This window comes from Python bivittatus, unplaced genomic scaffold (genome assembly GCF_059951505.1).
Source record: "Python bivittatus isolate LINGU-HERP-01145 unplaced genomic scaffold, Pbiv_v1 ctg000440_np1212, whole genome shotgun sequence".
NCBI lineage: Eukaryota > Metazoa > Chordata > Lepidosauria > Squamata > Pythonidae > Python > Python bivittatus.
This window is the reverse complement of record NW_028277063.1, coordinates 3,308,328-3,322,198: the sequence shown is the minus strand read 5'-3', so window position 1 is coordinate 3,322,198 and position 13,871 is coordinate 3,308,328. Positions and strand designations below refer to the sequence as shown.

At 42.7% G+C, this 13,871-nt stretch overlaps 1 protein-coding gene across 2 annotated transcripts; it reads right to left on the bottom strand.

The window, feature by feature from the left end:
- Positions 1–3,699: 3,699 nt before the first annotated feature.
- On the bottom strand, positions 3,700–11,070 carry TMEM238 (transmembrane protein 238). 2 transcript variants are annotated; one of them, XM_007426844.4, is made up of 2 exons: positions 10,332–10,965; positions 3,700–4,282 (listed from the first exon to the last, which is right to left on the bottom strand). In XM_007426844.4, exon 1 carries the CDS (start codon positions 10,688–10,690, stop codon positions 10,334–10,336), a length of 357 nt encoding a protein of 118 aa, XP_007426906.1. In that variant the 5' UTR covers positions 10,691–10,965; the 3' UTR covers positions 3,700–4,282; positions 10,332–10,333. The 2 variants fall into 2 exon arrangements, with proteins under 2 accessions (XP_007426906.1, XP_025021600.1); XM_025165832.2 differs by lacking the exon at positions 3,700–4,282 and adding an exon at positions 7,125–8,323 and having other exon boundaries at positions 10,332–11,070.
- Positions 11,071–13,871: the final 2,801 nt, after the last annotated feature.

The window sequence follows — 13,871 nt, the reverse complement described above, 5'->3', positions numbered from 1 at the left end:
ATTATCATCCTCCTCATGTGTCTCTTTTTCAGCTGGTAGGTTTTTGGTCCTTATATCTGCAGAACCTGGGTACCATATTGGGCTGTAGGATGTTATGGGGAGGCAGTTATCAGTTTTCAGCAGAGACTGACATAATCTGTTGATTAATTCTTTGGGATTTTAGTCATCCAAAAAGCAGGATTCCGAGGCAGATACATACTTCACTCTTTCCATCACAAAAGAACTCTTTTGCTCAAATCTTCAAGCTTTATGGGACTTGGGCATCCAGCAGCTGGGAATTCATACCTGCTACACCTGCTTTGGGTTCTGGTGACTCCCATATTTTCAGGTCAGATCTAGAAAATTGTCTATAGTACAGCTTTATCTGCTGGAAGATCCCCATGGCTTTTGAACAGAAGGTGCGGGAAACACTCCGTGCAGGAGCCAAAGGCTAGACTGGAATTTACATTAAATGAGAATCCTTGACTATGAAAGCTGATCTTCAATAAGCATGCATTAATGTTGAGCATTAGAAGGACAGAGCCTATCTTGCTGCATAATCCCAAATCTAATCCTAGTTCTCCCCCTCCACCCAACCTATTTGCCACCACAAACCCTGAACCTCAGTTAACTCTGCTGTGACAGGTCCTACTTCTATCCAAATTAAAATCCACTCCATTCTCAGATACCTTAGGAATCCTGTTGTTGCTCAGACCATGTAACTGACAGGAGCTCGGTTACCTCAAAAGAAAAAGAGAAACCAGGAGCCTTGGATCTGATTCTACCTCTGTTCCAACCTTTCTTTCTTGGAAACCATGTTTAATATTGATCTATAGTATGGAGCCCAGCTTAAATGTTTTAAATTAAACTTGAGTTGTAAAAAATAAAAGGTGGGATATAACTCAATGCGGTTTACATAATGCTCTCTCCTCCTATTTTCCCCACAGCAACAACTCTGTGAGGTAGGTTGGGCTGAGAGAGAGTGACTGGCCCAAAGTCACCAGCTGGCCTTCATGCCTAAGGGAGTGCTAGAACTCACAGTCTCTCAGCTTCTGGTCCAGCACCTTAACCACCGCACCAAACTTGTTCTCTGTTGAAGCCCTGCCTTTCTGTAACAGAGATGGAAGTAATTCTGTGCTGAAATGTAATATAGTTCTATATTATATAGCAATTCTGTTGAGCCCATAGTGCAATCTTTCTCAGCCTCAGCAACTTTAAGATGTGTGGACTCCAACTCCCAGAATTCCCCAGCCAGCCATGCTGGCTGGGGAATTCTGGGAGTCCACACATTTTAAAGTTGCTGAGGTTGAAAAACATTGCTATGGTATATCCATAGTACAACAGCAGAGCACAAGGTTCTATTCCTTGATTTTTCCAGGTGGGGCCAGAAAAATTCCCACCTGAAATCAAGGAGAACTTCTACCATATATCCCCCTGGCTGTTTGTATGTTGATATAACATATGGAAAGGAAAAAAAATATTTAGAGCACTTCTTGTCTATGCCTCTTCTAAAGCTAAGACAATGCATCATTTATTGACCACAATCAACAGGAAGCAATAAGATAAGCAAGGCTAGGAAATGTTTAATTCAGGGTGCAAGAGCCTGACTTAAGCTGGTGCTGTAACTGTAGCCTGTTTTTGTTTTTGTTTTTTAAAAGATGCTATAAAAGAAGTGTTTTAGAAAACAGGAGGCTCACACAGAAGATACTGGAATGCAATCGGCAACAACATTATTTGGAGATGGTATAAATGTTGAGTGAATAAAGGGAAGGCAATTCTAAGAAAAGGATGAAAATGCCCTCTCTATCTGTTCCTTCATCCTGAAGAAAATCTGATCAATGTGGTCGCTAGGACTCACAAATGACTTGATGGCACATACAATCATCAATTTGTTCCTTCATCGTCTTTCTCAGGCACATCTACATCACAGATAAACTGGTTTAACAGTCACCCTTCCTTCCTGGACAGTCCTGGGGTTCGTGGCTCTTGGGGAGGGAATGAAAATCTACAGAACATGCTAGAATTGTACTAGAATTCCAAGGGTTTGGAGCTGGAAAACAGCACAGTTCAAATAGCATGGAACCGACAAAGATTTGTAATGTGGGTATCCTTTCTCCTTTTGCACCCACCACATCTTGGGATAGCTATGTTTTTTCTTCTCACCAGCTTTTCCATGGCCAGTTGGGACATTTCGGTTGGAGATGATGACAAGGAGTTATACCTCCAGTCACCTCATTTGTTAACCAAAGTTCTTATAAAGGCAAAATCTAATTAGGAAGAGAGAGAAAAGATCTGGATGTATCTATTTGTATATTAATTCAGGGGTGAAACCACCTACTATGGAGAAACATTCACTGTGTTTATGGTACATGGACCAACCACTTGCTCAGATTTAGTTTAGGATGAAAACTCTTTTCAGAACACTCATTGGATAGCGCATATGTCAGTTATGAAGCAACACTTCCCAGACCTCCCCTTTGCAGAGTATGGCTGTGCATCAAGCTGATTGGCTGCCCCTTGTGTCGGTTAGACAGCCGCTCTTCCCCCCACTCCATCCCTTTGGAACAGTTTTCAAAGTGAAAATAGGCAGTGACAAAAATATAAATGAATACCATAAATGAGCGGGAGCATATGAGCAGTTAAAAACTGAGGTATTTGTAGCGATAGAAGAATACAGCCACACATCAGCGTAATGCATTGGGTACTGCCGGAACTGTCCACAAAGGGGTGGGTGGTGATGAGGGAGATAAAAACAAAAATCAAGATGGTGTCTGTGCCCATGTGATGCATGTACACAGATGCCATATTGAATTTTTGCCCCCCTCCCAGTTACTACTAGCAGTGCAGTTCTGAACAGGATATGGGTGATGTCAGTAGAAGACATCCAGTGTGGAAAGGATTGTGCTTCTGCGTTCTGATCCTATCATACATACATTTTGGTTCAATGTGCCTTAACCCCAGACATTTGGAGGACATCTCCCATCCTGTTCAGAGTTCCTTACTGCACCTGCATGTAAGAAAATTACAAATCCACACAGGCACACACTTTACTTCCTGTCCCACATTCTGAGGTTCTTCTTTCCCACACAGGAAATTTAAGGACTTGCAGAGGAAGGAAAAAATATCTGAGCCATCACGAAGTGGAGGTGAAATGGCTGATTACTTAGTCAAACTCTTAGATGAGGAAAGCGAGGCTGACGAATACAAGGGACAAGAGCTGCTAGATACCTGGGCCCAAGGAAGTTATTCACCAGAGCCAGGAGGAGGAGGAGCAGAGCAACAGTGGAGTCCAGAGCCAGCTTCTGAAGTAAGTCCAGAACCAATTCAACTAGCGGCACCAGCAACACCTGCACCAACGCCAGAACCAGCACCAGCACCAGCAGCAGGAGGACCACCACCTTCAGAGCCGCCGCCACCGCCACCTCCACCAGCAGAGCCAGCGCCAGCACCACCACCAGCACCACCGCCACCGCCTGAGCCAGCTCCAGCACCAGCACCACCTGGAGAACCAGCACCGCCACCACCACCACCACCACCACCTGGAGAACCAGCACCTCCGCCAGCCGCACCAGGAGCACCTCCACCAGCACCACCTCCACCAGGTCCACCAGGAGAACCTCCACCAGCTCCACCAGCTCCACCAGCAGAACCTCCCCCAGCGCCTCCCCCAGCTCCACCCCCTGCCTAACGTGATATTGCAATCTTCCGATGCATTTATAGTTACCAATAAAAGAGTATAGTTTTTTTTTTCTCCATTTATTGATTGAGTCACGGTATTTGAGTCTACTCATGCCCCAGAAGAATTCATGCCCTTCCACAGAACCCAGGAGCCCTCCTTCCTGTTCAACTCTCCCTATCTAGAACCTGCCCCAGCTATTCCTCTCAGTTCCACCTTACTGCTTGTCTGGCTTCAAAGCTTAAACGTAAAAGTTATTCACCCAATGCAACTTTCTCAAGCATGCGCTGCCATGCTCTCACAAATCTCAAGGGTATTATACATACATTAGATTCAGATGGACCAAGAAAGGATTAGAAGGTGGGCTAAGGAAAGAATGGAAGTTAGTTGGATTTAGAATAGTAATAGTAGTAAAAGTAATAATAATACCACCCTTGGTCCTGAAAAAAATCATAATATATATATTTAAAAACATATGGAAAGCAAAATTCACATGATACGGTATTACACTAGTATCACAAGATACTAAATAGATATGGGCAGGAATTCCATGGCAATGAATGAAGAGTCACATCCTTTTCTCAGTCCGGTCCAGTTTTAGAAGAACGTTGTCCAGCTTAATCCATCCTGCAGGTAGAACAGAAGAAAAATCAGAGTTAATCACAAGCTCGTTACTACTATTTATTTACCATGCAAAAGGGAAAGATCAGTAGGTTGGGGTAAGAGAAGAGCCAATAATTCTCAAGCCTTGCAGTTTAGGGCAGATCAGGAGGAAAGAGATGATCTGTTTAAGGGGGAAATTAAGCTCAGAAGATGCTAAAATTGGTTTCTCATGGAGAGAATGGAAAAGGCCCAGAGTTCATGTTATATAACATATTGACCTGTCTAGAGAAACAATTTTGTTCCAGGAGATGCTGGAAATGTTATAGGAAAACAGTGGGAAGTGGGGGGCAGGGGAGCTGTGCTTCTTTGTCAAGGTTGCCCTTTAAAAAAAACAACTCTTCAACTTCCTGTACATGGATTTGGGTTGGCAAACGCCTTTTCAGTTCACCACCACTGTCGCTAGACCTGCAGGCATTAAAAACTTAGTCATCACAGCAACTCAGTTTGCAAGGAAAGGCCTCGAACAGTGCTGTCCCCCTCTTGCTTGTATTTTGAGTGGCTGTTCTGCTGTGAACAAGCCGCTGTTTGGGTGGGACAACGCTGCAAGAGGAGGAAAGGGATCCTTTTCAGGGAGAAGTAGACATCCCCATCTATCTGCAGAAAGGGATGAGTGGTAGTCGTCTGAGGGTGTTCTCCTTCTCTAACGTGTTGTACTCCAGATCAGTTGGATTTTGACTTCAAGGATTTCTTGCCAGCGTGGGCTTCTAGCCAGAACTGAAGGCTATTAGCACAACACATCTAGAGATACTAGGTTAAGACCTCGGTCCTAGGACCTAGGAGACCAGGAGAGGACAGGAAGAGAAGCAACCCAACCCCAGCATTTTTCCTTAGAAATATTTTTTTCAAATATTAAAATGAAATGGTCACTTCTTATTTCAAGGAAGTTTTCCTTGTGCAATTTTAATACAGGTAGTCCTCGCCTAAAGGCCACATTTGGGATCAGAATCTTGATTGCTGAGCGAAGTGGTTGTTAAGCGAGATGCCCACGTGAGTGCTTTGCTCAATGGTCACAATCTGGGCACTCCCAGTTGTGGTTGTTAAGCGATCTGGGTTGTTAAGCAGACAGAGTGAAAGAGCTGTCTGCTGAAGGATTTTAGCTCAGCACAGAGCTGAAATCCTCCTGGCAGGCAGCCCTTTCATTCTCAAACATTCCTAAAGCCCCCCAAAGGGTTTGCCCTCCCCTTCATGGACAGAAGAGAAATCCTTCCTGGGACTGGAGGAATGGAGCTCAAATCTTCAGGATTTGAGCTCTGTTCCTCCACACCACCAAGGGGTTTCCCCTCCCCTCCGCAGAGCTCAGATCTTAACTAGTTCAACTAGCTCAGCATGCGAGAACCTCAGCAGTGTGTTAATTTGTAAATCATAGATCAGTTAATCATATCAGGATGCTGCCTTGTAGAACTTTCACAATTGAGATCGTGGAGATATTCCACAATTCTTCTAGTTGAGGGTCAGATACTTGGGGTGACAATTTGAGTTGCTTTTTTGCCATGAAGCCAGCCACAGCTGTGGGGACCAGTACAAGCACAGCTTACCCAACACATTACAATTTTGCCTGGACATGGTTTTGTGTTGTGTGGACTCAACCATTGTGATTGGGAAATCATGACTTATAGGTTGCATTGTTGTGTAAACCCAACTGTGTTTTAGTCAATAAACCATGGCTTAGCACATGACTTGAATGCAGTTGTTAGTCAATTCCACAAGGCAGCCTCAAGCTGTTTCTTGCCTGTGCAATACTGGCTGGAAATGAAGCTGGCTTAAGAAATGACCATATTGTGGGACGGGATGAACACGTAACAACTTTAAGGATGAGCCTTAAAGTTAGAAGGAGAGTTCTTGGTTCTTTCAAAAATCTGTTTCATTTTAAGTGGAAAAGTGTTCAAATGTCAGCCATGCATGTATCTGCTCATTCCCTCTTTCTTGTCTTTTTCATACTATTCCATCTTCAATCTAACCCCTCTAAATTCTTTAAAAATTATCTTCTGTTCAACCAGAAATTATTTAAAAAATTAGGACTCCATGCAAACAACACTGCATGCTAGCTATCCACACTAAGTAGTGTACGATGTCAACTTTTTCTAGAATAACCTCCTATGCACTAGTTCTGTCAAGTTCCCCATTCTTAGGGGTTTTCTCAGTCTACAGTTTTACATTAATGAATTCAACTCTGGGCAGCAAAATATGCATGAATGTATAAGGAAAATGCACAGCTGTGTTGTAAGTAACACACACAATGCACAGGATTTGGACTCCCATTCATTCTGGAATCACATTAATTCTGGAATTCAATATTTTCAGCAGGAGGAGGAGGAGAACAAAAGAAATGATGAAGATGATGTTGGGTTGTATAAGCAAACGTGAGTCCCTTGAAAGAGTGGGATAGGTGGGATTTAAATGCATGCATAATTTTATAGACATTGTTCTCCATTCATTCCATTCCAATCAGGCACTAAAAGCAATATTACAGGGAACAGTCATGTAGACATAGCAAAGGAGACTGTATTTGCAAGGAGAACCCTCCAAGGCAGAGCAAGCGCGGTAAGTCTCTAGTTTCATCCAGATATAAAAATGACATCTGTGGTCTGTCTCTGAATATGTGGTATTGAAAGTTTAATGAAGATGCTGAAAGACAAACAAAAGCAATAAGGGAAGTAATAAAACAGAAGAGAGGACCAAGCTCTGAAAGCATGCTTGTAAGCCAGTGTTTCTCAAGCTCAGCAATGTTAAGATGTATGGACTTCAACTCCCAGAATCCCCCAGCCAGCATGCTGGCTGGGGGATTCTGGGAGTTGAAGTCCACATATCTTAACATTGCTGAGCTTGAGAAATGCTGTTGTAGACTATTGTAGGAAATAGATTACTGAATCAGATAGGTCCTTGGTCTGATCCAGTAGGACTCCCAGAAAAGAAGAATATCTGCGGTTGAGAAAAGTCTTTCCAGATCAGTCCTTTGTCTGAAGGGCTGGCAAGGAACAGGCTTCAGTTCAAAGAAGCAGAAGCCATGAAGAAGTTCATCCACAATTAGCATTGTTCCCTGACTTCTCTATTATGTGACTTGAACTGCATTTCTAGAGGGGCCTCTCTTGGCAAGGAAGGACGATATTAGCCTTCCTTCTAGCTTAAAATGAGTTCCCATTCAAGTTGCACAGAGCCATAAAAAATGGAAATGTGCGGATTGTTCACTGCAGCTGTCGCCGGCTGAACCGCTAACAGTAGGAACTATAAAACAGGAAGTCCCCAGTTTTATTCTCACTTCTGCCATGAGAGTAACTTTTACTTTCTGCCCCTTCATCCCCTCCCCACCTGCCTTGTACAGTGGATTGACTATAAAGAGATTTGAGGACATGTACAGGCATTCAACAGCATTTATGTTCTGGATTTGGGGTCAGAGAGAAATAGGATCCTACCCGCTCACCCATGGGCCCCCATGATCCATGCACCACGCCTCTCTTTTCCCACTGTACATTTCCTGGGAATGAGAAAGACCCAATGCATGTAGGGTCATAACTGGGAAACCTGACTGGCAATCAGAATCCCAGGACTGGAAGGATGTGCTCAGATCAAAGGCCAAAGCTATTGAGACTCTCTGTAAACATGTGAAGTGAGGGTGGGGGTATACCCCTATGTGCATGTGTGAAGTGAAATGCTTAAATGCTATTTAAAAATATGTTAATTTTTATGAATCTTCATCTGTATAAAACCCAGAGTTCCATTCCAATGACAGAGTTTCAGAGGTTGGCCAAAAATACATACAGTTTTAGGATCCTTGTTGATACATGACTCATGCTATTCAGTCAGTTAGTAGCCATTGCCGGTTGGTTAGTATTTTATTTCATTGTGTATTTTGGGTTAGTATTGTATTTTATTTATTTTATTTTTATAGTTATAAGACTATAGGTAGTTCTCATGTAGCGACCGCCTTGCTTGGCAACCGTTCGCAGTTACAACAGTGATGAAAAAGCAACTTTATGACCAATCCTCGCATTTATGACCTTCACAGATCTGTAAAGCAAAGGAAAGCTGAAGTAAGGTCATTAAGCACAGTCGCAGTTTCACTCAGGAGCCACTTTGCTTAACAACCAACTTGCCAGTCCCAATTGTGGTCACTAAATGAAGACTACCTGTACCACATCTGGTCTACAAAAAATCCAGATGACCAGTAGATGGCAGCAGAGAAATAGAGAAAATAGATGCTCTTTGCTACCACCCAGAGGTCATCTGGGGTATTGCAGCTCAGATATGGTATTCCTTACTATTATGCAATGGCTGTAAAAAGCTAGCCATGGTGGGTTTTTTTGTTTTTTTTTACAGAGCATAATCTTCTGTTGGCTAGATTTATACCAGGCTCAGTCTAGTTTAAAGTAAATAACCATTAAAAAGAGGGGATAAAAGCTACCTTTCAACAACCTAAATCAGCCAGTTATATGATGCATTCTATTGGAGGCTACATTTATACCACACTACACCAAAACCAACCAAACCACATGATAATTTAATAACCTATGGTTAAGCAAACTAGCCTCACGCGTTGTGTGAACTCAGCTATATAGATATTATTTTTAAGTATGCTTCTTGGCATATAATGACTCGGGCAAAGGTTTGTCTTTTTAGCCCATTATTCTTACGATGTACTTCCGCTTTCCCAGCACTGTATTGCACCACTGGCCACCACCCAGCTCTTAACAGTTGCAAACTGGCCAAAAGTCAAAAAGATACTGCTCCCGGCATAGAACCAGTAGCAGAGATTGCTGTGCTAGCCAAACTGTTGACTGAAAAACTACGCTTGCATGGAAAAAGGAAAGCCAACCTTAATTAGTATGTTGAACATCTAGACAGAATTGCATTGGGTGAGTGCTGGGCAGTTTCCTTCTGATTGTCCTCAACGGTATGCTTATTGTCTATAACATATACTTCCTTATTGGGAGTATCTAGTTGATCCTGGCTGATCTTGCAAAGAGAAGCTAGGTCAGATCTGGCTAGCATTTGGAGGGGAAGCCACCAGTACCTACCAAGGCTATAACCCAATTTGCAAAATCAACACTCAACCCAGAAGAAAGCAGTGACAATAGCCATATCCTTGGTCAACCAGAATCAAGCTCAACTTGAAGGAGACATCATTTTTTAATTGACCTTTCATGCACGGTAGTTGTGAAGGGCAGAGGACTTCCCCAGCACCCTTAAACCCAGTCTTTCCCAGCATGATGCTTTCTAGATGTGCTGGGCTGTAGCTACCATTACCCCTAGCTCTGCTGGGTGGGGACAATGTCAGTTTCTTCCAATAGGGTAACATATGAATGAGAAACTAGGATAATACAATGTTATGGTGGAAGGAATATGGAACGTTACAAAATACAGGGGAAGGTAAAGAAACAAATTTCACAGTCAGATCCACAATCCAGTTTCACTTGTTCTAATGGAATGTAGCTCTTTTAGAGCAAAATGCTGACATGAATGGGAAGTCTGTGTCAGAAGAAGTTGTGAAGATGATGGATTTATGACTGCAACAGCAAGTCATGCATGGACAGAAAAAGGGTAGCTGGTCACCCTACTCATCCAATCCCATTCCTGTGCAATAGTCCCTACTCATTTCATATTTACGATCACCAAGGCAAATTACAATCCCCATTTGTGCACTGACCACAAAACCAGCTGAGCTAATCCTCATTAATGCTGGTACAACAAAATAGATAAAAATAATGCCAAGTATGGAACTAATCCAGATTACAGGATGCACCGTTTTATGTTACAGAAATGGGAGCTGGGCTAACCGTGATCTCCAAAAGTCCCAATTACTATTAGGATTGCTAATGAACTATAAATAAACCCAGGGCACCTTGCTGTAAGACAGTTTGATATGGAAGTTGATGTGCAGAAATCAGCACACACTTTTTGATAAAAGGAATAAAGCAAGGTGTTCAGACACACATGAAGCATAGTTTAAAGGAACTGGTTACTGTCCTATGTAACCTGTCCTGATGTGATTTGTAAGAAAAAGGGGAACATATATTACCTCTATGCTGCTTCTCGGCTGCTTGAAACAGCCCTCATGGCCAGCCCACCACCTTGGCGTCGCGACCAGGTCCGTGAGATCTTCCTGGCAAGCCGTGCTAGCGTGCCCCCCTTGGCGTGATAATCCCTCGTCAGATCTTCAGGGGCTATCTCAATATTGCCCGTGTACCACATAATCCAACCGAGCAGACTCAGGAACACCAGCACCGCACCCGAGTAGATTAAAAGGTCCCCAAAGTCTCGACCTCGCAGCCTCAGTCTAGCAAAGATGCCCGTCAGCAGTGCCCCGGTGCCTGCAGCGTCCATGAACACCGCAAACGCCAGGGCCAGCCGGCAACGGCCCAGTCCTGAGGAAACCATGGGGTTGGGGCTGCTGAAAGGGTGCACTTACTTGAGAGGAGTTGGGGAACTGTTCAGAACTGAGGAAAAAAGGATCCCAAAGCTCAGGTTGCAACAGCCATGTAAAAAAAAAAAAAAAAGGTTCCTTCATATGCCAGTATGCGGATTTACAGACAAACCCAGTTAAAGGAAGGAGGAGGAAGAGGAAAATGAGCAGCAGGAAGGCCAACTATCCAGGTTGCAAGTGGAAAGAAGGAGTGCCCCAGGTGAGAGCGCCAGGAAAGCCGTCCAACCAGTTCCAGAAAGGGAGGGACCAACACTCTAATTAACTCTGCCATACCCTCAGAGCTAAGAAACCTGGTTAAGCTCCCACTTGCTCACTAACCTCCTTCAAACCTCTCCCAAGGGACTCAAGAGGCCTGTTCCTAGATCCTGAGCCCCCACCCCATCCACCCCCAAATCCGCCTTCTCACACAGCTGGGAGAGTTCTGGGTATTCACCGTCTCTGGTCCAAATAACCTCCTTACAGAATGCAGGAAGTTTCTGGCTATTCCCTTTTCTAGAATCCCCTGCCCTCCACCTTCCCTAGAGACACTCCTGGATGCTCTATTCTCCTCCCTTCACAATTTGCCAAGCAGTTCATAAAAGGAACCTCACCCATAAAGTTTTTCAGGCGTGCTGCATGTGGATCAGTACACACCCAAACACACGGTGTGTAATTGACCAATCCTACTGGCATTAAAAAAAAAAAAATCCTGCTCACTGTGTGAGTCCTGTGTGTGGCCAGCCAAACACAAGGGGGCAAGGTGAGAGGAACATGATAGGGATCCGAGCAAGGGAAGAGCAGATGGTGTGCAGGGGGTCAACGCCAGTGCGCTTTGAAGTTTACTTTTGCAAAGCTATCATGGTTACATTCCAAATGTATTGACTAAGAACGAAATTCTGCTGAGCTTTAAAAAAGATTAACTTCTAAATAAATACGATTCGAGTTGTACTGTCTATTTCTTTCACCTCTCCCTCCTCAATCAATGCATTTCAAAACTTACCATTGTGGGAACTGGCCATTTCCATGGACTACATATTCCAAACCATTATTAGCCAGACTGTGCCCTTTAGACTGCTGGTAACCTGCAAATGTCTTTACTTCCCTTTCTATTCCTGGCAGTAGGAAAGGAGAATCACCTTTCCAACCCAGCAATTATACTGTATTGCTTTCTCCAGGGGCCTAAAAAGATTTATTGTAAAATCCTAAATGCATTTCCTCAGAAGTAAATTCAAGCTCAACAGGAGTTATCAATAAGTAACTATGCCAAGCAATTTGAATCCCATTGTAAAAAATCAATGGCATGGATTATGATCCATGAAACCTTATGCGATAATAAACTGGTTAGTCATTGATAGACCATAAACCTCTGTTTTTACTAATGATCCTGTTGTATTCAAAATCAAAGACAGAAGAAAGCTACTTGAATATGGGAATAAAAGGCTAGCATTGCCAAGTTGATTAATGGGAAATCGAAAATCCATAGTTGATATTTTTATTACACAATCAAAATAACAAAAGAGAGAATGCAACCTTTAAAGCCCCCAAAGATCTTCATCAGGCAAGAGGACAAAAACAAGGACAAAAGAGCTGATGGGAGTTGAAGTTCAAAACCTCCGGAGGGGACTTGATTCTTATTCCTGCTCTAAATAGCAGCCAGCTTTCACCTCTGCTTAAGTAGTTGAACCGTCCCTTATTTTCTGTTTCCAACTGTTTGGAAATGGAATGAAATGGAGCTATGCAAAGTTGAAGCACAGAGTTAAATATTTATTCCCCACATGCCAAGAGAGCTGCCTCCCTGGGGCAGGACCACAGATCATGTCTGAATAACAAAATAACAGTTTGAATAACAGAATCGCCTAAGATCAAAGGATCACCTGAACAACCTGCACAACGCTGATGATGCAAAGATCCAGCGAGATGTGACACTGATGTTTGAATTCATGCCAGGATCTGGCCATCACAACTGATTCTTTATTTCAAATTTACCAAGGGTATTTGGGAATTGCACCCAGGATAACAGCAATAATACTATTTTGGCAATCTATAAAATCAACCTTTATAGTCAGCAGCTGATGAAAGAGCTAAGACAGACTCAGAGGTCCCCTTAAATAAGTATCAGGCAATTTAGTCCAAAATGACATACTTTGATCTTTACAGCTTTGTGAAGCAGAAAAAGCTTGCTGGGTATGCCCCCACAGGAAACAAAATTATTTGCATTTTGAACAAATATTGTTCTTCCTTTTTTTTTTTTATCTTGAGCTGGAATTAGCTTTTTTCCATTCTACCTAATGAAAGTGTCTGTGCAACATGAAAGCTCTATACTTTCCTCTCAGACTTTAATCAAATGTTGTTTCAAAGAATCTACAGTGCTAAAATTTCCACAAATCTTATCTGTTGTGTTGGTCCCTTGAAGAGATAAGTGGGCCTAATAGAAAAAAAATGGTATGGGGGAGGAGGGGAAACGTGGAAGAAATCGCACATATTATAGACATAATCAAGATATTCGTAAGCTCTGGTTTTAAAAGATTTCACAGCCATTTATTTTCTCAAAAGAGTTTCTAAACATATTGTTGAGATCCCAGCCTGCGTTCACAAAGAGGACTCTTGACTTCCTGGATTGGGAATACACACATTTTCCTCTCAAGCAGAATCAGCACTGGGGGAAGCATGACTTTTCTCCTATAAAGCAAAGGGAGATGCCCCAGCTTTTCTCTTCCTAGAAAGCAAAAAGTCAGGATAGTTCTGGGGAAATGAAGAAAGAAGTTGCTATGCCTGAGTTGAGAAAACTAGTGGGGTGTAACATCTTCCCAGCTGCTCAGATAAATGTCTGGAATTGCCCCCAGGTACTTGCCAGAAGAAACAGAGGATTTTGCTTCAGGATTCACACAGTCTCTGAGAAACAGATAAAGCTTTTAGGCAGAAGCTGTGTTGAATTTTAATTTTTTGATCTGTGTTTAATTCCAAAATTATTTATATCTGTACAAGCTCAGTGATTGCATATACTTCAGTCTTTTATGTATATTGTGCATGAAATACATCTTTTTTTTTTCAAATCTTTTGAGACCATAAGTTCTTGAGCTGTCTAAAACTTGAAGCCTAAGGAAATGACAACACATCAAGACTTGTGGTCTTTTGGATTTCATATTTTAACAAAGT

Coding starts and splice junctions, on each gene's coding strand:
- TMEM238 (XM_025165832.2), bottom strand. CDS start 10,690: ATGGTTTCCTCAGGACTGGGCCGTTGCCGGCTGGCCCTGGCGTTTGCG.